This window comes from Salarias fasciatus, unplaced genomic scaffold (assembly GCF_902148845.1).
Source record: "Salarias fasciatus unplaced genomic scaffold, fSalaFa1.1, whole genome shotgun sequence".
NCBI classification, from domain to species: Eukaryota; Metazoa; Chordata; class Actinopteri; order Blenniiformes; family Blenniidae; genus Salarias; species Salarias fasciatus.
Genome location: NW_021941377.1, coordinates 703,245 through 728,859, shown reverse-complemented (window position 1 = coordinate 728,859; position 25,615 = coordinate 703,245). Strand labels below are relative to the sequence as shown.

General features: G+C 34.1%; 1 protein-coding gene across 1 annotated transcript; it reads left to right on the top strand.

Annotated features, from left to right (window-relative positions):
* The first annotated feature begins 305 nt into the window (after window positions 1–305).
* Window positions 306–25,615, top strand: LOC115385276 (dual specificity protein phosphatase CDC14AB-like). The gene is made up of 14 exons (XM_030087252.1): window positions 306–477; window positions 4,544–4,634; window positions 6,326–6,401; window positions 10,770–10,862; window positions 10,967–11,046; window positions 11,503–11,569; window positions 12,562–12,624; window positions 16,759–16,846; window positions 20,845–21,075; window positions 23,382–23,520; window positions 24,677–24,913; window positions 25,023–25,073; window positions 25,147–25,372; window positions 25,452–25,615. Exons 1-14 carry the CDS (start codon window positions 369–371, stop codon window positions 25,479–25,481), a joined length of 1,581 nt encoding a protein of 526 aa, XP_029943112.1. The 5' UTR covers window positions 306–368; the 3' UTR covers window positions 25,482–25,615.

Here is a 25,615-nt window from a genome sequence, read left to right as displayed (position 1 = left end):
CCGGGCGACGCCTCGAGATTTAACATTTCTTTTAAATGTATTTATTTTCGTATTTATTTATGAACGTTTTCTTTTATTTTGAAAGACGAGTTATTTTATTAGTTTGTTTATTTATTTTATTTGCGTTTTTGAGTCCGTCGCCATGGCAACGAGTGTTTGCGGGACAGAGAAGGGGGGGGCGGGGCTTAATCAATCACAGGAGTTTCTGGAGGAGTCGCGCGCTGTGAGGAGCTAGCATGCTAACGGCTAGCGGCGGGGAGTCCGAGCCGGGAGTGAGCGGAGCGTGAGGCCGAGGGAGAGACGCCGCGGCCCGGGGAGGAGGAGGAGGAGGAGGAGGAAGGTCCCGGAGCTCCGGGGGAACGGGAGACATGAGCGGCCCGCGGCTGAAGGCGGCGCCGCTGCTCGCCGCGCTGTTCCGGGGAGAGGAGGAGGTGGTGGAGCGGCGCGAGGCGGCCGGAGCGGCGGAGCTCATCACCGGTAAACCACGTTAAACTAGTTAACTAACTAACTAACTAACTGAAAAGCGACACGAGGAGCTGTTTAACTAGTCGCTCCTGCTTTAGAGGAGTTTGAAACTCTCTAAACTAGTCCTGGAACTAGTCGTTTGTGCTCTGAATGAAGTGTGAGCACAGTAAACTAGTCCTGAAATCTATAAACTAGTCCTGCAACTAGTCGTTTGTGCTCTTAATGAAGTGCAAACACAGTAAACTAGTCCTGAAATCTCTAAACTAGTCCTGCAACTAGTCGTTTGTGCTCTTAATGAAGTGCAAACACAGTAAACTAGTCCTGAAATCTCTAAACTAGTCCTGGAGCTAGTCGTTTGTGCCCAAATGAGTTGTAAACACTCTAAAATAGTCCTGAAATCTATAAACTAGTCCACAAACTAGTTGTTTGTGGTCTTAGTGAGTTGTTTATGCTCTAAGCTAGTTATCAAATGAATAAACTAGTCCTGAAACTAGTAGTTTTTGGTTGAATGAGTTGTTAATGGTCTCAACCGGTCTCAAAATGAATAGACTAGTCCTGAAACTAGTTGTTTTTTGTTGAATGAGTTGTGAACACACCAAAGTAGTCCTGAAATCTTTTAACTAGTCCTGGAACTAGTCGTTTGTGCTCTGAATGAAGTGTAAACACAGTAAACTAGTCCTGAAATCTACAAACTAGTCCACAAACTAGTTGTTTGTGGTCTTAGTGAGTTGTTTATGGTCTAAACTAGTCCTAAAATGAATAAACTAGTCCTGAAAATAGTTGTTTTGGCCGAATTGTATGTAAACACACTAAACTAGTCTTGAAATCTCTAAACTAGTCCTAAAATGAATAAACTAGTCCTGAAAATAGTTGTTTTTTTTGGCAGAATTATATGTAAACACACTAAACTAGTCCTGAAACTAGTTGCTTGTGCTCTTAATGGGTTGGTAATGGTCTGAACTCGTTCTGAAATGAATAAACTAGTCCTGAAACGAGTTGTTTGTGCTCTTAATGGGTCGTTAATGCTCTAAACTAGTCCTGGATTCTATAAACTAGCCCTGAAACTAGTTGTCTGAGCTCTTAATGAGTTGTTAATGGTCAAAACTAGTATTGAAATGAGTAAACTAGTAATGAAACGAGTTGTTTGTGCTCTTAATGAGTTGTTTATGGTCTAAACTAGTTATCAAATGAATAAACCAGTCCTGAAACTAGTTGTTTTGTGCTTTTAATGAGTTGTAAACGCACTAAACTAGTCCTGAAATTATTATTATTTTTTTTTTGCTTTCAATGAGCTGTTAACCCTCTAAACTAGTTCTGTAATCTCTAAACTAGTCCTGAAACTAGTTATTTATGCTCTTAATGGGTTGTTAATGGTCTAAACTAGTTCAGAAATTAATAAACTAGTCCTAAAACTAGTTTTGGCAGAATTATATGTAAACACACTAGTCTGGTCCTGAAATTTCAAAACTAGTGCTGAAACTAGTTGTTTTTTTTTACTTTTAATGAGTTGTAAACAGACTAAACTAGTCCTGACATGAATGAACGAGTTCTGAAACTAGTTGTTTTTGGCTGAATGGGTTGTAAACACACTAAAGTAGTCCAGAAATGTCTAAACTAGTCCTGAAACTAGTTGTTTTTTTAGCTTTTCATGAGTTGTAAACAGACTAAACTAGTCCTAACATGAATAAACTAGTCCTGAAATCTCTCAAACTAGTTGGTTGTGCTTGATTGAGTTGTAAACACACTAAACTAGTCCTGATTTTCCTGAAACTAGTTGTTTGTGCTCTTAATGAGTTGTTGATGGTCTAAACTAGTTCTGAAATGAATGAACTAGTCCTGCAACTAGTTGTTTATGGCAATGGAAATCTCTAAACCAGTCCTGAAACTAGTTGTTTTTGGCTGAATGAGTTGTAAACACACTAAACTAGTTCTGGAATCTAACTAGTCCTGGAACGAGTTGTATTTTCAATTAGTTGTTAATGGTCTAAACTAGTTCTGAAATGAAGAAACCAGTCCTGTAACTACTTGTTTGTGCTCTTAATGAGTTGTTTATGGTCTAAACTAGTCCTCAAACAAATAAACTAGTCCTGAAACTGGTTTTTTTTCTGCTGAACGTATCGTTTCTTTTTGTCCAATCGCTCCTGAACGCATCGTATTGTTTTTTTCCGATTGCCCTTGAGCACATCGTGTCATTATGTCCAATCGCTCCTGAACGCATCGTGATGTTTTGTCTGATTGCCCTTGAACACATCGTATCAGTTTATCCGATTGCGCCTGAATGCATCATGTCATTTTGTCTGATCGCTCCTGAACGCATCATCTCATTTTGTCCGTTTGCTCTTTTGTGCGATGGCTCATAAACGCATCGTATCATTTTGTCCGATCGCTCCTGAACGCATCGTATCATTTTGTCCGATCGCTCCTGAACGCATCGTATCATTTTGTCCGATCGCTCCTGAACGCATCGTATCATTTTGTCCGATCGCTCCTGAATGCATTGTATCATTTTGTCCGATCGCTCCTGAACGCATCGTATCATTTTGTCCGATCGCTCCTGAATGCATTGTATCATTTTGTCCGATCGCTCCTGAACGCATCGAATCATTTTGTGCGATCGCTCCTGAGTGCTTAGTTTCATTTTGTCCAATTGCTCATGAACGCATCATGTCATTTTGTGCGATCGCTCCTGAATGCTTCGTCTCATGTTGTCCCATCGCTCCTGAACACATCGTGTCATTTTGTCCGATCGCTTTTTTGGCCAGTCGCTCCTGAATGCATCATGTCATTTTGTCCGATTGCTCCTGAACGCATCGTATCATTTTGTTCCATCGCTCCTGAACGCATCGTATCATTTTGTGCGATCGCTTTTTTGCGCATCGTATCATTTTGTCCGAACGCTCCTGAACGCATCGTCTCATTTTGTCCGATCGCTTTTTTGGCCGGTCGCTCCTAAACGCATCTTGACATTTTGTCCAATTGCTCCTGAACGCATCGTATCTTTTTGTCCAATCACACTTTTGTCCGACCGCTCCTGAACACATCGCATCATGTTGTCTGAATGTGCATTTGTCCCATCGCTCCTGAACGCATCGTATCATTTTGTCCAATTGCTCCTGAACACATCGTGTCATTTTGTCCGATTGCTCCTGAACGCATCGTATCATTTTGTGCGATCGCTCCTAAATGCTTTGTCTCATTTTGTCCAACAGCTTTTTTGGCTGATCGCTCCTGAACGCATCGTATCATTTTGTCCGATCGCTTTTTTGCGCATCGTATTATTTTGTCCGAACGCTCCTGAACGCATCGTATATTTTTATCCCATCAGTCCTGAACGCATCGTATAATTTTATCCCATCGCTCCTGAACGCATCTTCTCATTTTGTCCGATCGCTTTTTTGGCCGGTTGCTCCTAAACGCATCTTGTCATTTTGTCCAATTGCTCCTGAACGCATCGTATCATTTTGTGCGATCGCTCCTGAACGCATCGTATATTTTTATCCCATCACTCCTGAACGCATCGTATAATTTTATCCCATTGCTCCTGAACGCATCTTCTCATTTTGTCCGATCGCTTTTTTGCGCATTGTATCATTTTGTCCGAACGCTCCTGAACGCATCGTATCATTTTGTCCGATCGCTCCTGAACGCATCGTATATTTTTATCCCATCACTCCTGAACGCATCTTCTCATTTTGTCCGATCGCTTTTTTGGCCGGTCGCTCCTAAACGCATCTTGTCATGTTGTCCAATCACACTTTTGTCCGACCGCTCCTGAACACATCGCATCATGTTGTCTGAATGTGCATTTGTCCCATCGCTCCTGAACGCGTTGTGTCATTTTGTCCGATCGCTCCTGAACGCATCGTACCATTTTGTCCGATCGCTCCTGAACACATCGCATCATTTTATCTGATAGCTCCTGAACACATCATATCTTTTTGTCTGATCACCCCTGAACGCATCGTATCATTTTGTCTGAATGCTCATTTGTCCGATCGCCCCTGAACACATCGCGTAATCCTGTGCCGTCTCTCTCTTTTGTCCCGCGGGCCCTGAACGCCCCACGCTGCCTTCACAGACCGCCTGTACTTCGCCACGCTGCGCAGCCGGCCCCGCAGCACGGCCAACACGCACTACTTCAGCACCGACGACGAGCTGCTGTACGACAGGTAGGCCCCGCCCCCCTCCGCCCCGTCTCCACGGCGACCAGGCTGCTTCCAGGAAGTGGCAGGCTCTATGTTATTCTATTTAAATTATTTTTTTTACATTATTATATTTTGTTTTATGTTGTTTTTATTTTTGGTTTATTCATTTAAAATGTTTTTTTTTTTTTTATATTTTTGTTACATCCTGTTGTCATGGTTAGCATATTTATTTTTTTAATTTTAAATCTTTAAAATTAAATATGTAAATAAATTATAAATCTGTATTTATTTTTGTTTTTAGATACTTATTTCTGTTTATTAGAAAAATAATTATTTAAGTAAAATAATTTATTATTTTATTGCATTAAATTTATTTCATTTATTTCGAATCAATATTTTAAACAAATTTATTTTAAAAAAATTAATGTTATTGTACTTATTTTTTAATATTATTTAAATCAAAATATTTCACTAAATTTATTTCTTCAATAAAATTTTTTTTGTTGTAAAGTTTATTTTTTTTATTTAAAATCAGTAATTTGGATATTTTTTTCCTTTTTTTACTGCATTTACTTTTTATTTGAAGTCATTATTTTAGATAAATATTTATATATTTAATATAACTATTTTTTATTTCTTTGCATTTAGTTAACATTTTATTCAGTCATTATTTTAGATAGATATTTATGTAAATATAATTTATTTTTTTATTAATTTATTGCATTGACTTTACTTTTTATTGTGAATATCTATATATTTACAGTATTAACATATATTTTTTATATTAATTTATTGCAGTAATTTTATTATAAATATTTAGATATTTAATAAAAATGTTTTTATTTAATTAATCTTTAATTATACTGTAAACATTTATATGTTTAAATAAAAAAAAAACTTATTTATTTATTGCACTAACTTTACTTATTGCTATAAATATTTATATATTTAAAAAATATAATGTATATATTTTTCCACTAATTTACTGCATTACCTTTACTTATTACTGTAATTTTTTATATTTAATAAAAAGCTTTTTAAATTTATTGGATTAACTTTACTTTATATTATTAATATTTATATAATTAATAAAATACAATTTTTTCATTAATTTACTGCATTACCATTACTTATTACTATACTTTTTTTAAATATTTAATAGAACATTTATTAAATCAATTTATTGTATTAACTTTAATTACTACTCTAAATATTTATCTATTTAAAAAAATATTTTTAATTACTGCATTGCATTAACTTTAATTTAAATTATAAATATTTATATATTTAATCAATATTTAAAAAAAATAATTTATTGCATTAACTAATTATTACTCTAAATATTGATATTTTTAATAAAAATATATTTTATGTTAATTATTTGTTTTTATAAAAATAATTAAAAAATGTAAGAAATAATTTTTTCATGACTTTATTGCATTTATTTTATTTTTAACATTTTTTTTTATTTCAATAAGTTCAATTGTTTTGTAATAAATGTTTATTTCTTTCATTTATTTCCTTGTTTCTTACATTGTTTTGCCATGGTTACTGGTTATTCTATTTTATTTATGAATCTTATTGTTATTTTTGTTATTTTTTCATTTTAATATTGAATTAATTTATTGGTTACTCTTTTGATTAGTTTTTCTTTTCCATTTTGTGTGTGTGTGTGTGTGTGTGTGTGTGTGTGTGTGTGTGTGTGTGTGTGTCAGCTTCTACTCAGACTTCGGTCCCCTCAACCTGGCCCTGCTGTTCCGCTACTGCTGCAAGCTCAACAAGAAGCTCAAGGTGCCAGGCCACGCCCCCTTCCGCTGAATGACACGCCTCCTCCCCCTGGCCCCGCCCCCTTCCACTGTCAAACACCTCCATTAGAACCTTCACTGGTTACAGTCTCTCGCTTCATTAGCTTCATCAACCATTTAAGGGTCCCTTAAAACCAGTATGGACCATTTAAGGGTCCCTTAAAACCACTATGGGCCATTTAAAGCGAACCCCGATTAAAATGTCTATTAGCTCTACAAATGTTGTCGCTGATGTCTACACTTAAAATACGCTGTTAGAAAAGTATAAACATAATGCATAAGTTATAAAATGCCACTCGTTTATAGGATTATTGCTTACATGGTGGCGGCCATGTTTTGGCCGCGCAATGCATTCTGGGAGTGATGACGTCAGGTAGTTGTCTGTTCACCGAGCAAAGCCACAAATTACTCACAAAGTACTTCTCTCGTCAGCTGCAACTAAACAAAATGCCACATTGCGTCACTTTTGGATGTAATTTTGAAAACAAGGGAATTAAAAGAAGTGTGGTGAGCATCCACCGCTTTCCTAAGGAGAGAAAATTAAGAAAAGAGTGGGAAGATGCCTGTGGGAGAGTTCAGCTCCCCATACCTGTGCTCAGAAATCACGTTAACTGCATAAAATAATAATATTCTAACATTAATTCACAGAACAACTGTTACTAATTTCAGATTGTTTAATACAATTAAAGGTTAAAAAAATAAGTCATTTAAAAGAGCCGCAGATCTGCTGACGCAGTGAATCAAACCCGCCTCTGACAGGAAGTTGTTGCATCTGAGATTATTCATGAAGAGAGTAAGCAAAGGGCGAATCAAACATGTCTAAAAGACAGTTAAATTTACTGTCATTTTTTAAAAAGAAGGAAGGGGAACGCGATGATGACTCAAAACGAGTCCGAATAACATCAGCAAGTGACGCTCAGCTGAAACAGGGAGGAGGAGGAGGAGAATCCGTACATGGCCGTGATGTGGAGTGTTCTGGACTGTTAAATATGGTAAGAACACTGTCTGTTATTAGGCCGCCGTGCCAGATTTTAAATGATAACAGAAGATTTGTGTGTGCTCTCCCGGCCGTGTGCGTGGCCGCTCTCCGGTATGTTATATATTTGCTCCCGCTCCGCAAACCGAAGTATGACCGCACCTACCCCACCCCCCCCACCCCCCCACCCGCTCCTCAGATAAAACGCGTCTCCACATGACGCTCCCGGGCTGAATTTCCCACAAGACATCCAGGTTTATGCAGACAGCCTGAAAGTTTGGATGCGCTGTGATACAGGGGAGATCTATGGTAAAGTAGAGAGAGCAGCCATCTCCGTTTGTCATTTTGGTGTTAATTATGTTAATCGTGACGATGTAAAGTAAATAAGTACCATGAACAGCGACAGAAAGAAAATTGAGCTCTTTGCAGCAGACGCTCTCTCTCGGTCGCCACTGGGAGGCAGCATCCACAAAGGCACTAGCGGCTGTGACCGACTCTCTCTTCCTCTTGGTAGCTACAATTTTTATCGTCATCTCCTCTGTTACTTTCATTTTCGTCCTCGCTCTGTATTTGGTTTCGTGTTGGTTCGAATTGAAAGGGTTGAACACTCATGCTTATAAAGCTGTGAACAGATCACTCCTAAAAACACTGCTGAGAGGTGAAACAACTTTGTGACGTCACTACCCAGAATGCTTTGCAACGTGCACAACAATGGCGGCCTCCGTGCGAAATAAACTTTGTTAAAATATAGTTAACTGAATTTATATATATTTTTAAATTATTCATAGATATGTTACTGACAGCAAGCTGAACCACATAGAGCAAATTTATCATTATAGTCGGGGTTCATTTTAAGGGTCCCTTAAAACCACTATGGGCCATTTAAGGGTCCCTTAAAACCACTATGGGCCATTTAAGGGTCCCTTAAAACCACTATGGACCATTTCAGGGTCCCTTGAAACCAGTATGGACCATTTAAGGGTCCCTTAAAACCACTATGGACCATTTAAGGGTCCCTTAAAACCACTGAAGACTATTACAAGGTCCCTTGAAACCAGTATGGACCATTTCAGGGTCACTTAAAACCACTAAGGACCATTTAAGGGTCCCTTGAAAACACTATGGACCCTTTAAGGGTCCCTTGAAAACACTATGTACCATTTAAGGGTCCCTTGAAAACACTATGGACCGTTTAAGGGTCCCTTGAAAACACTATGGACCGTTTAAGGGTCCCTTGAAAACACTATGTACCATTTAAGGGTCCCTTGAAAACACTATGGACCGTTTAAGGGTCCCTTGAAAACACTATGGACCGTTTAAGGGTCCCTTGAAAACACTATGTACCATTTAAGGGTCCCTTGAAAACACTATGTACCATTTAAGGGTCCCTTGAAAACACTATGTACCATTTAAGGGTCCCTTGAAAACACTATGTACCATTTAAGGGTCCCTTGAAAACACTATGGACCGTTTAAGGGTCCCTTGAAAACACTATGTACCATTTAAGGGTCCCTTGAAAACAGTATAGACCATTTAAGGGTCCCTTGAAACCAGTATGGACCATTTAAGGGTCCCTTGAAACCAGTATGGACCATTTAAGGGTCCCTTGAAAACAGTATAGACCATTTAAGGGTCCCTTGAAACCAGTATGGACCATTTAAGGGTCCCTTGAAAACACTATGTACCATTTAAGGGTCCCTTGAAAACACTATGTACCATTTAAGGGTCCCTTGAAAACACTATGTACCGTTTAAGGGTCCCTTGAAAACACTATGTACCATTTAAGGGTCCCTTGAAAACACTATGTACCCTTTAAGGGTCCCTTGAAAACACTATGTACCATTTAAGGGTCCCTTGAAAACACTATGTACCATTTAAGGGTCCCTTGAAAACACTATGGACCGTTTAAGGGTCCCTTGAAAACACTATGTACCATTTAAGGGTCCCTTGAAAACAGTATAGACCATTTAAGGGTCCCTTGAAACCAGTATGGACCATTTAAGGGTCCCTTGAAACCAGTATGGACCATTTAAGGGTCCCTTGAAAACAGTATAGACCATTTAAGGGTCCCTTGAAACCAGTATGGACCATTTAAGGGTCCCTTGAAACCACTATGGACCATTTAAGGGTCCCTTGAAAACACTATGGACCATTTAAGGGTCCCTTGAAACCAGTATGGACCATTTAAGGGTCCCTTGAAACCAGTATAGACCATTTAAGGGTCCCTTGAAAACACTATGGACCATTTAAGGGTCCCTTGAAACCAGTATGGACCATTTAAGGGTCCCTTGAAACCAGTATGGACCATTTAAGGGTCCCTTAAAACCACTGAAGACTATTACAAGGTCCCTTAAAACCATTATGGACCATTTCAGGGTCCCTTAAAACCAGTATGGAACATTTCAGGGTCACTTAAAACCAGTATGGAACATTTCAGGGTCACTTAAAACCAGTATGGAACATTTCAGGGTCACTTAAAACCACTATGGACCATTTCAGGGTCCCTTGGAAACAGTATGGACCATTTAAGGGTCCCTTAAAACCAGTATGGAACATTTCAGGGTCCCTTGAAACCACTATGGACCATTTAAGGGTCCCTTGAAACCAGTATGGACCATTTAAGGGTCCCTTGAAACCAGTATGGACCATTTAAGGGTCCCTTGAAACCACTGAAGACCATCCTTATCCGGTCCTGATCCATGACACCTGAACGCATCACGACACCTGAACACACCACTTCTTTCGCTTCATTAGCATTTAGCTTCATTAGCTTCATTAGCATTTAGCTTATTTAGCGCATTACCATTGAGCTTCTTTAGCGTCTTTAGCATTTAGCTTGTTTAGCATTTAACTTCTTTAGTTTAATTAGCATTTAGCTTATTTGCTTTCATTATTTTCTAGCTTATTTATCTTCATTAGCATTTAGCTTCATTAGTTTCATTAGCATTTAGCTCATTTAGCTCATTATCATTGAGCTTTTTCATTAGCATTTAGCTTCTGTAGCATAAAGCTTCTTTAACTTCGTTAATATTTTAGCGTCTTTAGCTTCATTAGCGTTTAGCTTCTTCAGCTTCACTAGCATTTAGCTTCTGTGGCTTCGTTAATATTTAACTTCTTTAGCTTCATTAGAATTTAGCTTCTTTAGCATTCAGTTTCTTTCTAGTTTCATTGGCAATTAGCTTTGTTAGTATTTAGCTTCATTAATTTCTTAGAATTTAGCTACTTTAGCTACATTAGCATTTAGCTCCTTTAGCTTCATTAGCATGTAGTTTCATTAGCATCAAGCTTCTCTAGCGTCATTAGCATTGAGCTTGTCGTCATGTGTGATCTCCATGCTAATGCTAACCCTAGCCCGGCCCTCTCCCTCTCTTCCCACAGTCCTTCACTCTGACCAGGAAGCGCATCGTGCACTACACCAGCTTCGACCAGAGGAGGCGCTCCAACGCCGCCGTGCTCATCGGAGGCTACGCCGTCAGTTCCCGGCTAACACTAACGCTAACGCTAGCCTGGGCTCTCCCCAGTAGATGTCGCCGTCACTGCTAGCGCTAACGCTAACGCCAGCCGTGTGCCTGCAGGTGATCTACCTGAAGAAGTCTCCGGAAGAAGCCTTCAGGGCGCTGACCTCCGGGACAAACTCCGCCTACCTGCCCTTCAGGTGCGGCGCTAGCGTTAGCTCGCGAGCTAGCATTAGCCGCCAAGTTGGCGTTAGCCACGAGACTACTTTTAATGGAATAGTTAGCATCAACCACGAGGATGTCTGTAGTCACTGCGCTAGCATTAGCCACAAAGCTAGCATGAGTAGAGAATTTAGCATTAGCCATCAGGCTAGCTCCAGTCACAGAGTTAGCTTTAGCCATTAGGCTAGCAGTGGTCAAAGAGTTAGCGTTAGCCATCAGGCTAGCTCGAGTCACAGAGTTAGCATCGTGCACTAAGCTAGCATGAGTGTAAAAGTTAGCATTAGCCATGAGGCTAGCTTTCGTCACAGTTAGCATTAGCCAGTAAGTTAGCATTTGGCACTAAGCTAGCATTAGCCACAGCCTTTAGCGTTAGCCGCTAAGCTAGCCTCCCGGCACTGCGTCTCCATGGTAACGGCCCGTGTCTCGCCTTTCAGGGACGCCTCGTTTGGGAATTCAACCTTCAACCTCACCGTGCTGCACTGCCTGCAGGGCATCCGCAAGGTCTGTTTACGTGTTTACACTTTGTTCGCTTCCTGTTGACGTCTTGTTTACAATATTTTAAAGAAATTGCCTTTTATATCTTAATTTTAATTTGTATATTTATTTTGATTAATATATTTATTTAATTTTGTTTTGAATATTTACCTTAATTGATTTTTAAATTTATTTATTTTAATTTATTTTAAATATTTGTTTTACTTTAATTGATACATTTAAATTTATTTATATATTTTATTTTATTTTAAATATGTATTTTGTTGTAATTTATGAATTTATTTTATTTCATTTAAATATATATATTTTGTTTTTATTTAAATATTTTTCTTAAATTTATTTATTTGATTTTAATTTATATTTTTGTTTTGTTTTACTTAATTTATATATTTATTTTGTTGTATTATATATATTGATTTTTTGTTATTTTAATTTACATATTTTATTTTTCTCAAATGTATTTATTTGATTTTAATTCATATTTTTGTTTTGTTTTATTTTAATTAATATATTTGTTTTATTATATTTATTTATTGGTTTTATGTTATGTTAATTTATATATTTTAAATAAATATCTTAAATTGATTTATTTATTTGAATATAATGCATATTTATTTTGCTTTATTATATATATTTATTTTACTTTTCTTTAATTCCTATATTTTATTTGTCTTAAATTTATATATGTATTTGATTTTAATTTATGTATTTGTTTTGTTTTATTTTAATGTAATTATTTTATTTTATTATTTTAAATTTCTGTATTTATTTTATTTTTGTTTTAATTTATATACTTATGTTTTGCTTTTGTTTTTCAATATCTTGTTTTAATTTTTCTTTTATTTTTATTATTATATCAGATATTAAAAAAAATCTAAAATCTTTGTCTGACTAATAAAAATAATTAATTATTAATGATAATAGTATTAATAATAATACAATGAATGTATTTGTTTCCCACCATCTGTGTTGTTTACTTGTTTACTTGTTGTGGTCAGGCTCTGCAGCACGGCTTCTTCGACTTCGAGAACTTTGACGTGAACGAGTACGAGCACTACGAGGTGACACACACACACACACACACAGAAGAAAGGTCAAAGGTCAAATCAGTCATGTCAAAGTTCAAGGATGCAAATTTTTTGAAAAAAAAAAAGTTTTAAAAGTTCGTAAGAAGTTACCGAGAAATCAAGTTCACCGAAGGTTTATGGGGGAAAAGTTCGTAAAAATTTCGTTTCAAGTTCGTCGAAATTTCATCAGAAGTTCTTAAAGGAGTAAAAAGTTCGTAAAATTTTCGTTAAAAGTTTGTAGATGACAGTTCGTGAAGGAAAAAGCTAGTAAAAAGTTCCTAGAAGAAAAAGGTTCGTCAAAAGTTCGTAGAATAAAGTTCGTAAAGGAGAAAGGCTCGTCAAAAGTTCGTAAAGGAAAAAGCTTCATGAAAAGTTCGTGGAAGAAAGTTCGTGAAGGCAAAAGATACAGAAACGTTTCGTAGAAGATAAAAGTTTGTGAAAAGTTCGTAAAGGAAAAATGTTCGTCAAAAGTTCGTAAAGGAAAAAGGTTCATCTAAAGTTCATAGAAGAAAGTTCGTAAAGGAAAAAGTTGCAGAAATGTTCCGTAGAAGATAAAAGTTTGTGAAAAGTTCTTAAAGGAAAAATGTTCGTAAAGGAAAAGTTCGTAGATGAAAAAGGTTCGAAAGTTCGTAAAGGAAAAAAGTTCATCGAAAGTTCGTAGAAGAAAGTTCGTAAAGGCAAAAATTACAGAAAACCTTCGTAGAAGAAAGAAGTTCATGAAAAGCTCGTAAAGGACAAAGGTTCATGAAAAGTTCGTAGAAGAAAGTTCGTAAAGGCAAAAGTTACAGAAAACCTTCATAGAAGAAACAGGTTCGTGAAAAGTTCGTAAAGGAAAAAAGGTTCATCTAAAGTTCGTGGAAGAAAGTTCGTAAAGGAAAAAGTTACAGAAACGTTTTGTAGAAGATAAAAGTTTGTGAAAAGTTCTTAAAGGAAAGTTCGTAAACGGAAAAGTTCGTAGATGAAAAAGGGTCGTAAAAATTTTATACAGCAAAAAAAAGTTTGTTAAAAGTTCGTAGAGAACAAAGTCAAAGAAAACCGTGGAGGAAAAAATTTTTGTAAAAAGTTCGTAGATATTAAAGGTTCATCAAAAGTTCGTAGAGGGAAAAGATTCGTAAAAAGTTCGTAGAGGCAAAAGGTTCGAAAGTTTGTAAACAAAAAAAGTTAATGAAAAGTTTGTAGAAGAAAGTTCGTAAATGCAAAAATTACAGAAAACCTTCGTAGAAGAAAAAAGTTGATGAAAAGTTCGTAAAGGAAAAATGTTCGTCAAAAATTCGTAAAGGAAAAATGTTCGTCAAAAATTCGTAAAGGAAAAAGTTCGTGAAAAGTTCGTAGAAGACAGTTCGTAAAGGCAAAAGTTACAGAAACCTTTCGTAGAAGATAAAAGTTTGTGAAAAGTTCTTAAAGGAAAGTTCGTAAACAAAAAAAGTTCATAGCTGAAAAAGGTTCGTAAAAATTTCATAGAAAAAAGTTCGTTAAAAGTTCGTACAGGAAAAAGTTACAGAAAACCGTGGAGGAAAAAATGTTTGTAAAAAGTTCGTAGATGAAAAGGGTTCGTCAAAAGTTCGTAGAGGAAAAAGATTCGTAAAAAGTTCGTAGAGGAAAAATGTTTGTGAAAAGTTCGTAAAGGAAAAAAAAGTTTGTGGAAAACTCGTAGAGAACAAGAGTTCGTCAAAAGTTCGTAAAGGCAAACAGTTCTGAAAATCTTTGTACAGGAGAAAGGTTCTTCCAAAGTTCGTAGAAGACAGTTCGGAAATGACAGAATGTCAGAAAGCATTCGTAGAGGAAAAAGGTTTGTCAAAAGTTCGTAGAAGAAAGTTCGTGAACAAAAAAGTTACAGAAAAACTTCTTAGAAGAAAAAACTTAGTAAAAAGTTCGTAAAGGAAAAAGGTTTGTAAAAAGTTCATAGTGCAAAAAAGTTTGTTAAAAGTTCGTAGAGGAAAAAGGTTCGTCAAAAGTTTGTAGAATAAAGTTCGTAGAGGAAAAAAGTTCGTCAAAAGTTTGTAAATGAAAAAATTTCAGAAAAACTTCGTAGAAGAAAAATATTTGTGAAAAGTTCATAAAGGAAAAAAAAAACTTTGTGGAAAACTCGTAGATGACAAGAGTTCGTCAAAAGTTCGTAAAGGCAAACGGTTCTGAAAACCTTCGTACAGGAAAAAGGTTCTTCCAGAGTTCGTAGAAGAAAGTTCGGAAATGACAGAATGTCAGAAAACATTCGTAGAGGAAAAAGGTTGGTCAAAAGTTCGTAGAAGAAAGTTTGTAAACAAAAAAGTTACAGAAAAACTTCGTAGAAGAAAAAACTTAGTAAAAAGTTCGTAAAGGAAAAAGTTTGTAAAAAGTTCATAATGCAAAAAAGTTCGTCAAAAGTTCATAGAGGAAAAAGATTCGCCAAAAGTTCGTAGAGAAAAAAGGTTCATCAAAAGTTCGTAGAATAAAGTTCATAGAGGAAAAAGGTTCATCAAAAGTTCGTAGAATGAAGTTCGTAGAGGAAAAAAAAGTTCGTCAAAAGTTTGTAGAGGAAAGTTCGTAAATGAAAAAAAATTCAGAAAAACTTCGTAGAAGAAAATATTTGTGAAAAGTTCATAAAGAAAAAAAAACTTCGTGGAAAACTCGTAGAGGACAAGAGTTCGTCAAAAGTTCGTAAAGGCAAACGGTTCTGAAAACCTTCATCTAAAGTTCGTAGAAGAAAGTTCGGAAATGAAAAAATGTCGGAAAACATTCGTGGAGGAAAAAGGTTTGTCAAAAGTTCGTAGAAAAAAGTTCGTAAAGAAAAAAGTTAGAGAAAAACTTCGTAGAAGAACAAACTTAGTAAAAAGTTCGTAAAGGAAAAAGATTCGTGAAAAGTTCGTAGAGAATGAGGCTCGTCAAAAGTTGGTAAAGTTCGTAAAGGAAAAAACTTCGTAGAAGAAAGTTCGTAAAGAAAGAAGTTACAGAAAAACTTTGTCGAAGAAAGTTCGTAAAGAAAGAAGTTACAGAAAAACTTTGTAGAAGAAAAAACTTAGTAAAAAGTTCGTAAAGGAAAAAGTTTGTAAAAAGTTCATAATGCAAAAAAGTTCGTCAAAAGTTCATAGAGGAAAAAGATTCGCCAAAAGTTCGTAGAGAAAAAAGGTTCATCAAAAGTTCGTAGAATAAAGTTCATAGAGGAAAAAGGTTCATCAAAAGTTCGTAGAATGAAGTTCGTAGAGGAAAAAAAAGTTCGTCAAAAGTTTGTAGAGGAAAGTTCGTAAATGAAAAAAAATTCAGAAAAACTTCGTAGAAGAAAATATTTGTGAAAAGTTCATAAAGAAAAAAAAACTTCGTGGAAAACTCGTAGAGGACAAGAGTTCGTCAAAAGTTCGTAAAGGCAAACGGTTCTGAAAACCTTCATCTAAAGTTCGTAGAAGAAAGTTCGGAAATGAAAAAATGTCGGAAAACATTCGTGGAGGAAAAAGGTTTGTCAAAAGTTCGTAGAAAAAAGTTCGGAAAGAAAAAAGTTAGAGAAAACTTCGTAGAAGAACAAACTTAGTAAAAAGTTCGTAAAGGAAAAAGATTCGTGAAAAGTTCGTAGAGAATGAGGCTCGTCAAAAGTTGGTAAAGTTCGTAAAGGAAAAAACTTCGTAGAAGAAAGTTCGTAAAGAAAGAAGTTACAGAAAAACTTTGTCGAAGAAAGTTCGTAAAGAAAGAAGTTACAGAAAAACTTTGTAGAAGAAAAAACTTAGTAAAAAGTTCGTAAAGGAAAAAAGTTTGTAAAAAGTTCATAATGCAAAAACGTTCGTCAAAATTTCGTAGAGGAAAAAGGTTAATCAAAAGTTCGTAGAATAAAGTTCGTAGAGGAAAACGCTTTGTCAAAACTTCGTAGAGAAGAGTTCGCACGGATAAACTTTTTGTGAAACTATCGTGAACGAAAGAAGTCGGTAGAGAAAGTTCGTAAACACTGTAAAACGTGAAAGTTGGATAAAGTTCGTAAAAACAGCGCTTCATCGAAAGTTCGTAAAAAAACTTCGTACAGAAAAAAAGTACATCTGACATTCGTAGAAAGTTTGGAATAGGCTCAGGCTAGCTCAACGGTTTCCGCATTTAGTTTGTTTGTTGAGTCTTGTTGATTCTTTCCTCTGGCTTATTGTTTGTTTGTTTGTTTGTTTGTTTGTTCAGCGGGTGGAGAACGGGGACCTGAACTGGATCGTCCCGGGGAAGCTGCTGGCCTTCAGCGGACCGCACGCCTCCACCAGGCTGGACAACGGTCTGCAGACAACACAACAACAACAAACAAACAAACAAACAACATAGAAATAAAAAAAAAATTGAAGTGAAAGTATAATAATTACGAAATATTAATAGAACATAATAAATGAATAAATAAATAAAAATATTCAATAAAAAATCTAAATTAATACTACTACTACTACTACTACTACTACTAATAATAATAATAATAATAATAATAATAATAATAATAATAATAAAATAAAATTAAAAATAAATAAAAATAATAGAATAATAATTCTAATAATGAATAATACTAAGTAGAATAATGATAATTATACAAAAATTAAAAAAGTTATAAAAAATTAAATAATTATAAAAATAATAAAAAAAATAATTATGGTAATGAAGTACAACTAATAAAATAATAATAATACAAAAATGAGAAAGTAATAAAAAATAACTATAAAAAATAAGAATAATAATTCGAATAATGAAGTAATACTAATTAGAATAACAAAAATGATACACAAAAAAAATAAAATATAAAGAAATATAGTAATGAAGTAAAGCTAATTAAAATAATTACAATAATAATAATAATAATAAAAATAATAATGAAAAATTAAAAAGTTATAAAGCAATAAATATAAAAATAATGTCAATTATAGTTATAGTAATGAAGTAAAACTAAAATAATAACAATCATAGTAATGAAAAAATGTAAAAGTAATAAAGAAAGAAATATAAAAATGAGAATAATAATTCCAATAATGACGCAATACTAATTAGAATAACAATAACACAAAAATAAAAAAAGGAAAAATTACATATACATAAAAAGTAATAATTATAGGAATGAAGTAAAACTAATGAAAGTAATTACAGTAATCATAATCATAATAATAATAATAATTATAATCATACAAAATTAGAAAGTAATACAAAACAAAAGATATATATGAAAATTATAAAAAATATAATTATAGTAATGAATTAAAATTAATTAAAATAATAATAATAATAATAACAATACAATGTTTTTTTACAAGCTTTTAAATATTAAGAAAATTACTTAATATTTATTTGTTTAGTCAATACATTAAATGTTTTTATATATTAAATTTTTTGTATTAATTTTTATTTATTTTTTCTTAAATAAAAAACATTCTTCATATAAAATAAACTTGCTATTTGATGAATATTTTACATGGATTTATTCATTTTAATTTTTTGAAATTGTTGTAATTATTAGTTTTTTATATGTATATTTTTTAAATATTAAAAAACTCGGTATTTATTTGTTTTATGAATATTTTGAATGATTTTTTTAATTTTTTTTATTTTAGGTTTTTTTTTAATATATTTTTCAATATTTTCAAAAAATACTTAGTACATATTTGTTTAGTCAATATTCAAAATCATTTGTATATTTATTTTTTTCTTTTGTAAAACACATTTTTAATTTGTTATATATTTTTTCAAATATTTAAAAAATGTTTTTGGTATTTAATTGTTTAGTGAATGTTTTAAATGCATTTATTTAAGTTTTTTAAACTGTAATTGTTAGTTTTTATTTTTTATATATTTTTTACATATTTAAAACTTTTATACTTAATATTTATTCTTATATTATTTAAATGCATGTGTTTTATTTTTTTATTTTTGTAATTATTATTTTTTTTATTTTTTACATACAGTGCATCCGGAAAGTATTCACAGCGCGTTACCTTTTCCACATTTTGTTATATTACAGTCTTATACCAAATTGGATTCAATTCATTTTTTCCCTAAAAATTCTACACACAACACCCCATAATGACAACATGAAAAAAGTTTTTTTGAGATTCTTGAAAATTTATTAAAAATAAAAAACTGAGAGACCACATGTACATAAGTATTCACAGCCTTTGCTTAATACTTTGTTGATGCACCTTTGGCAGCAATTACAGCCTCAAGTCTTTTTGAAAATGATGCCACGAGCTTGGCACACCTATCTTTGGGCAGTTTTGCCCATTCCTCTTTGCAACACCTCTCAAGCTCCATCAAGTTGGATGGGGAGCGCCGGTGCACAGCCATTTTCAGATCTCTCCAGAGATGCTCAATTGGATTCAAGTCCGGGCTCTGGCTGGGCCACTCAAGGAGATTCACAGAGTTGTCCTGAAGCCACTTCTTTGCTATCTTGGCTGTGTGCTTTGGGTCGTTGTCCTGCTGAAAGATGAACCGCCGCCCCAGTTTGAGGTCAAGAGCGCTCTGGAGCAGGTTTTCATCCAGGATGTCTCTGTACATTGCTGCATTCATGTTCCCCTCTATCTTGACTAGTTTCCCAGTTCCTGCTGCTGAAAAACATCCCCACAGTGTGATGCTACCGCCACCATGCTTCACTGTAGGGATGGTATTGGCCTGGTGATGAGCAGTGCCTGGTTTCCTCCAAACAAAACGCCGAGCATTCACACCAAAGAGTACAATCTTTGTCTCATCAGACCAGAGAATTTTTTTGCTGATGGTCTGAGAGTCCTTCAGGTGCCTTTTGGCAAACTCCAGGCGGGCTGCCATGTGCCTTTTACTAAGAAGTGGCTTCCGTCTGGCCACTCTACCAAACAGGCCTGATTTGTGGATTGCTGCAGAGATGGTTGTCCTTCTGGAAGGTTCTCCTCTCTCCACAGAGGAACGCTGGAGCTGTGACAAAGTGACCATGGGGTTCTTAGTCACCTCTCTGACTAAGGCCCTTCTCCCCCGATTGCTCAGTTTAGATGGCCGGCCGGCTCTAGGAAGAGTCCTGGTGGTTCCAAATGTCTTCCATTTACGGATGATGGAGGCCACTGTGCTCATTGGGACCTTCAAAGCAGCAGAAATTTTTCTGTACCCTTCCCCAGACTTGTGCCTCATCACAATCCTGTTTCGGAGGTCTACAGACAATTCCTTTGACTTCATGCTTGGTTTACGCTCTGACATGCACTGCCAACTGTGGAACCTTATATAGACAGGTGTGTGCCTTTCCAAATCAGTCCAATCAACTGAATTTGCCACAGGTGGACTCCAATTAAGCAGTAGAAGCGTCTCAAGGATGATCAGTGGAAACAGGATGCACATGAGCTCAATTTAGAGCTTCATGGCAAAGGCTGTGAATACTTATGTACATGTAATTTCTTTGTTTTTTATTTTTTAATAAATTTGCAAGACTCTCAAAAAAACTTTTTTCATTTTGTCATTATGGGGTGTTATGTGTAGAATTTTAAGGGAAAATAATAATTGAATCCGATTTGGAATAAGGCTGTAACATAACAAAATGTGGAAAAAGTTAAACGCTGTGAATACTTTCTGGATGCACTGTATAAAAAAATACTTAGTATTTATTTGTCTAGAGAATATTTTCAATGCATTCATATATTTAAATGTTTTGTAATGTTAAAATTAGTTTTTTATTTTTTTATATATATATTTTAAATATTAAATAAATACTAGGTATTTATTTGATTAATATTTTAAATTAATTTATTTAACTTTTTTTATAGTTTTATAACTTTTTTTAATGTATAGTTTTCAAATGTTTTTAAAATAATTATTTAGTATGTTTTTTTGGTCAATATATCAAAAGTATTTTATATTTAATTTTTTTAAGTTGTTAAAATTATTATTTTTTATTTTTATATATTTTTATACAAAAAAATACTTTATTTAATTTTTTTAGTGATTTTTTTAAATGCATGTATTTATTTTAATTTTTCATAATTATTTTTTTATTCATTTTTAAAATATTGAAACCTTTTTTTTACTCGGTATTTAACTGTTTAGTGAATGTCTTGAATGCATGTATTTAATTTTTTTGTATAATTATTTTAATTTTTTTATATATTTTTAAAATATTTTAAACTTTTTCAGTCAGTATTTAATCATTGAATGAATACTTTAATTAATTAATTAATTAATTAATTTATTTATTTATTTATTTATTTATTTATTTATTTATTTATTTATTTATTTATTTAATTTAATTTAATTTTATTTTATTTTATTTTATTTTTGTAACTCCAGGCTACCCGCTGCACGCCCCGGAGTTCTACTTCCCGTACTTCCGGCAGCGCGGCGTCGCCACGGTGATCCGCCTCAACCGGAAGCTGTACGACGGCCGGCGCTTCGCCGACGCCGGCTTCCGCCACCACGAGCTCTTCTTCGCCGACGGCTCCACGCCGCCCGACGACATCGCCGCCCGCTTCCTGAGGATCTGCGACGCCAGCCCCGGCGCCGTGGCCGTGCACTGCAAGGGTAGACACCACAATAATCTTAATAATAATAATGATAATAATATATAATATGTATAATAAATATAAATAAGGTAAATAAATAATAAATCAAATAAAACATTATAATATATATAAAAAAAAATATATATATATATATATATATATATATATATATATATATATATATATATATATATATATATATATATATAACAAATGTAAATACATAAATGATAAAAAAATAATAAATATAAATAATATGAATTATGTATGTGTAAAAAACAAAAAAAATAATAGTATAAAATAACGTTCAACATAACAGATGAATAAGAAATATGTAATAAAACTAAATATAAGAAAATATAAAATATTAGACAAATCATAAATAAATAATGAATGATATAATATATAAGTATCTATACTATTAATAATAATAATAATATGATAACAGTAATATATAATAGTTTTAGTATATTAGTATATAATATAATATAATATAATATAACAAATAATAAACAAAATAATATAAGTATGTGATAAATACTAATAAATAAATATAAATAATATGAATTATATATATAAAAACTAAAAAATAGTACAAAATAACGTTCAACATAACAAATGAATAAGAAATATGTAATAAAACTAAATATAAGAAAAATATAAAATATTAGACGAATAATATAAATAAATAATGAATATAATATATAAGTATCTATACTATTAATAATAATAATTATTATTATTATAATAATAATAGTAAATATAATATAACAGTAATATGTAATAGTTTTAGTATATTAGTATATAATATAATATAACAAATAACAAACAAAATATAAGTAAATGATAAATAATAAATATAAATAATATGAATTATATATAAGTTAAACCAAAAAAATAATAGTATAAAATAACATTCAACATAACAGATGAATAAGAAATATGTAATAAAACTAAATATAAGAAAATATGAAATATTTGACAAATAATGTAAATAAATAATGAATAATATAATATATAAGTATCTATACTATTAATAATAATAATAATAATAATAATAATAATAATAAATATAATATGATAACAGTAATATATAATAGTTTTAGTATATTAGTATATAATATAATATTTCAAATAATAAAATAATAAAAGTAAGTGATAAATACTAATAAATATAAATAATATGAATTATATATATATATAAAAAACTAAAAAAAAATAGTATAAAATAACATTTAATATAAGAGATGAATAAGAAATATATAATACAACTACATATAAGAAAATATGAAATATTTGACAAATAATGTAAATAAAAAATGAATAATATAATATATAAGAATCTATGCTATTAATAATAATAATAATAAATAAAAAATATAAGTGTTATGATAATAGTAATGAATAATAGTTTTAGTATATTAGTATATACTATAATGTAACAAATAATAAACAAAATAATAATATAAGTAAATGTTAAATAATAATAAATATAAATAATATGAATTATATATATATATATAAAAAACTAAAAAAATAATAGTATCAAATAACATTTAACATAAGAGATGAATAAGAAATATATAATAAAACTAAATATAGGAAAATATAGAATTAGACAAATAATATAAACAAATAATGACTAATATAATGTGTAAGGATATATACTATTAATAATAATAACTATAAGATAGAAATATAAGTATTATAATAATGGTAATATGTAATAGTTTTAGTATAGTATTTGTACATTATATATGATATATGAGAAATATTGAAAAATAGCAATAATTATACGTAACTGACAAATAATGAATAAATATAAATAATATGAATTATTTATATTTATAAAATTATATATGTAAAACCTAAAGTAAAAAAATAATAGTATAAAATAAATTTAACCTATAACAAATAAATAAATATATAATAAAATTATTTTATTCAAGAAAATATGAAATAATAATTATATACACGTAAGATTAAACGTAAAATAATCAACTATTACGCAGACTAAATGAAAAAAAAATACATAAAAATTGAACATTTAAAAAACAAAAATTGAAAAATAATATGAAATTTAAATATAAGACAGAAAACAAATATATGGGAAATTAAAATATATGATACAATAAATTATAACCATATCAACATAAAATATACGAATAAATAATAATAAAAATAACAATAATAATAAAAATAGTAAGATGAACAATCACAAAATAATAAAAAATAACTAGAAAAATACATTAAATTATCTAAACACAGTGTAACCTGTTTGTGTGTGTGTGTGTGTGTGTGTGTGTGTGTGTGTGTGTCCGTCAGCGGGCCTGGGCCGCACCGGCACCCTGATTGGCTGCTTCCTGATGAAGCAGTACCGCTTCACGGCCCCCGAGGCCATCGCCTGGATCCGCATCTGCCGGCCGGGCTCCGTGATTGGTCCCCAGCAGCACTTCCTGCTGCAGTAAGCCCCGCCCACTCCCTCCTGACCAGCGCTTCACTTCCTGTTTTCACATCGCCTCCTCTGTACTTCCTGCTAAATACTCCCTTCCTGTTTTAACTTCACTTCCTGTTTTCCCTTTATTTCCTGCTTTCACTCTACTTCCTCTGTACTTCCTGTTTTCTTTTCACTTCTTGCTTTCTCTTCGGTTCAGTTTACATCCTGTTTTCACTCTACTTCCTGTTTTCACTTCACTTCCCCATCTTCATCTAACTTCCTGATTTTTTAATTTAATTAGCTTAATTCTTCTTTTCTATCCTCTGCCTGATGCGCTCAACTTCCTGTTTTCAACTCACTTCCTGTATTCAATTTAGTTTCTGCTTTATCTTTACGTCCTATTTTCCCTTCACTTCCTGTTTTCCCTTAACTTCCTGTATTCATTTCACTTCCTGTTTTCCCTTAACTTCCTGTATTTATTTCACTTCCTGTTTTCACTTCACTCCTTTTCTATCCACTTCTTCATACTACACTTCCCGTTTTACTTCACTGCCTGTTTTCACTTCACTTCCTGTTTTTACTTCCTGTTTTCTGTTCTCTGCCTATTTTCACCTCACTTCCTGTTTGCACTCTTCTTCCTCTCCGCACTCTACTTCCTGTTTAAAATGTACTTCCGATTTAAATTACCTTCCTTTTTAAAATCGACTTACTGTTTTCACTTCACTTCCTGTTTTTACTTCCTGTTTTCTATTCTCTGCCTGCTATTTTCACTTCACTTTCTGTTTGCACTCCACTTCCTCTTCGCAAGCTACTTCCTGTTTAAAATTGACTTCCTACTTCAATTAACTTCCTGTTTGAAATTAACTTCCTGTTTTCACTTCACTTCCTGTTTGCACTTTACTTCTTTTCAATTCACTTTCTCTGTTAAATTAACTTCCTGTTTTCACTTCACTTCCTGTTTACACTCTACTTCCTGTTTGCACTCCACTTCCTCTTTGCAGTCTACTTCCTGTTTAAAATTGACTCCCTACTTCAATTAACTTCCTGTTTTAAATTGACTTCCTGTTTTCACTTCACTTCCTGTTTGCACTCTACTTCCTGTTTTCAATTGACTTTCTCTGTTAAATTAACTTCCTGTTTTCACTTCACTTCCTGTTTTCACCTCACTTCCTGTTCCCCGCAGGAAGCAGGCGGAGCTCTGGGCGCTGGGCGACGCACAGCGGAGCCAGAAGGCGGGGCTAGAGGAGAAAGGGGCGGAGCTTCAGCTCATAGGGAGCCTGAGGGAGCTCAGCCTGAGCCCCGCCCACCTGGAGGAGCAGGAGGCGGAGCCTGATCCAGGGTCAGGTTTCACTCAGGGGGACCGGCTGAGAGAACTGAAGAACCGGAGAACCAGAACCAGGAACAGGACCGGAACCCTCAGGTACTAGAACCAGAACCAGGACCAGAACCAGAACCAGGTCTAGAACGAGGATCCAGACCTGGTGGGCGTGGCTAGATGCTAAAGTGGGCGTGTCTTCCCTGTCTTCCAGGCCGGAGGAGCCCCCCATCCTGGGCCGGTTCTCCTCCCCCCCTCCTCTCAGGTAAGCCCCGCCCCCTCCTCCCTCCGTCCACCAATCGCCGACTCCCAGCCCCCTGATTGGCTCCCTCCCTCAGGGCGCCCCAGCCAGGCCCCGCCCCCAAGCGGATCGGCCGCAGCGCCTCGTCGCCCCGGAGCCCCGCCCCCCGACTGGCTGGCTCAATGGGCGACCTGTACGGCGAGGGGGAAGGCCACGCCCACCCGGCCCAGGCCCCGCCCCCGGCCCCGGCCCGCCGCTCCGCCCCCCACGACCTCCGACCCTTCCAGGGCCCGGCGGGACGCTACCTCAGCCGCTCCATCCCCGTGAGTGTCCGAGCCACGCCCCCCTCTTCTCTTAGCCCCGCCCCCCTCTGACCTTCCACTTCCTGTTTCTCTCTTCCAGTCACTCCAGTCGGAATACGTCCCCTACTGACAGGAGCCATTACCCACAATGCCTCAGTAGCGCCAGCTGCAGACACACTGTTTCTACTTCCTCTTTTCTGTTTGTACTTCCTGTTTTCTGTTTATAGTCCTTGTTTTCTGTTTCCACTTCGTTTTCTGTTAGTA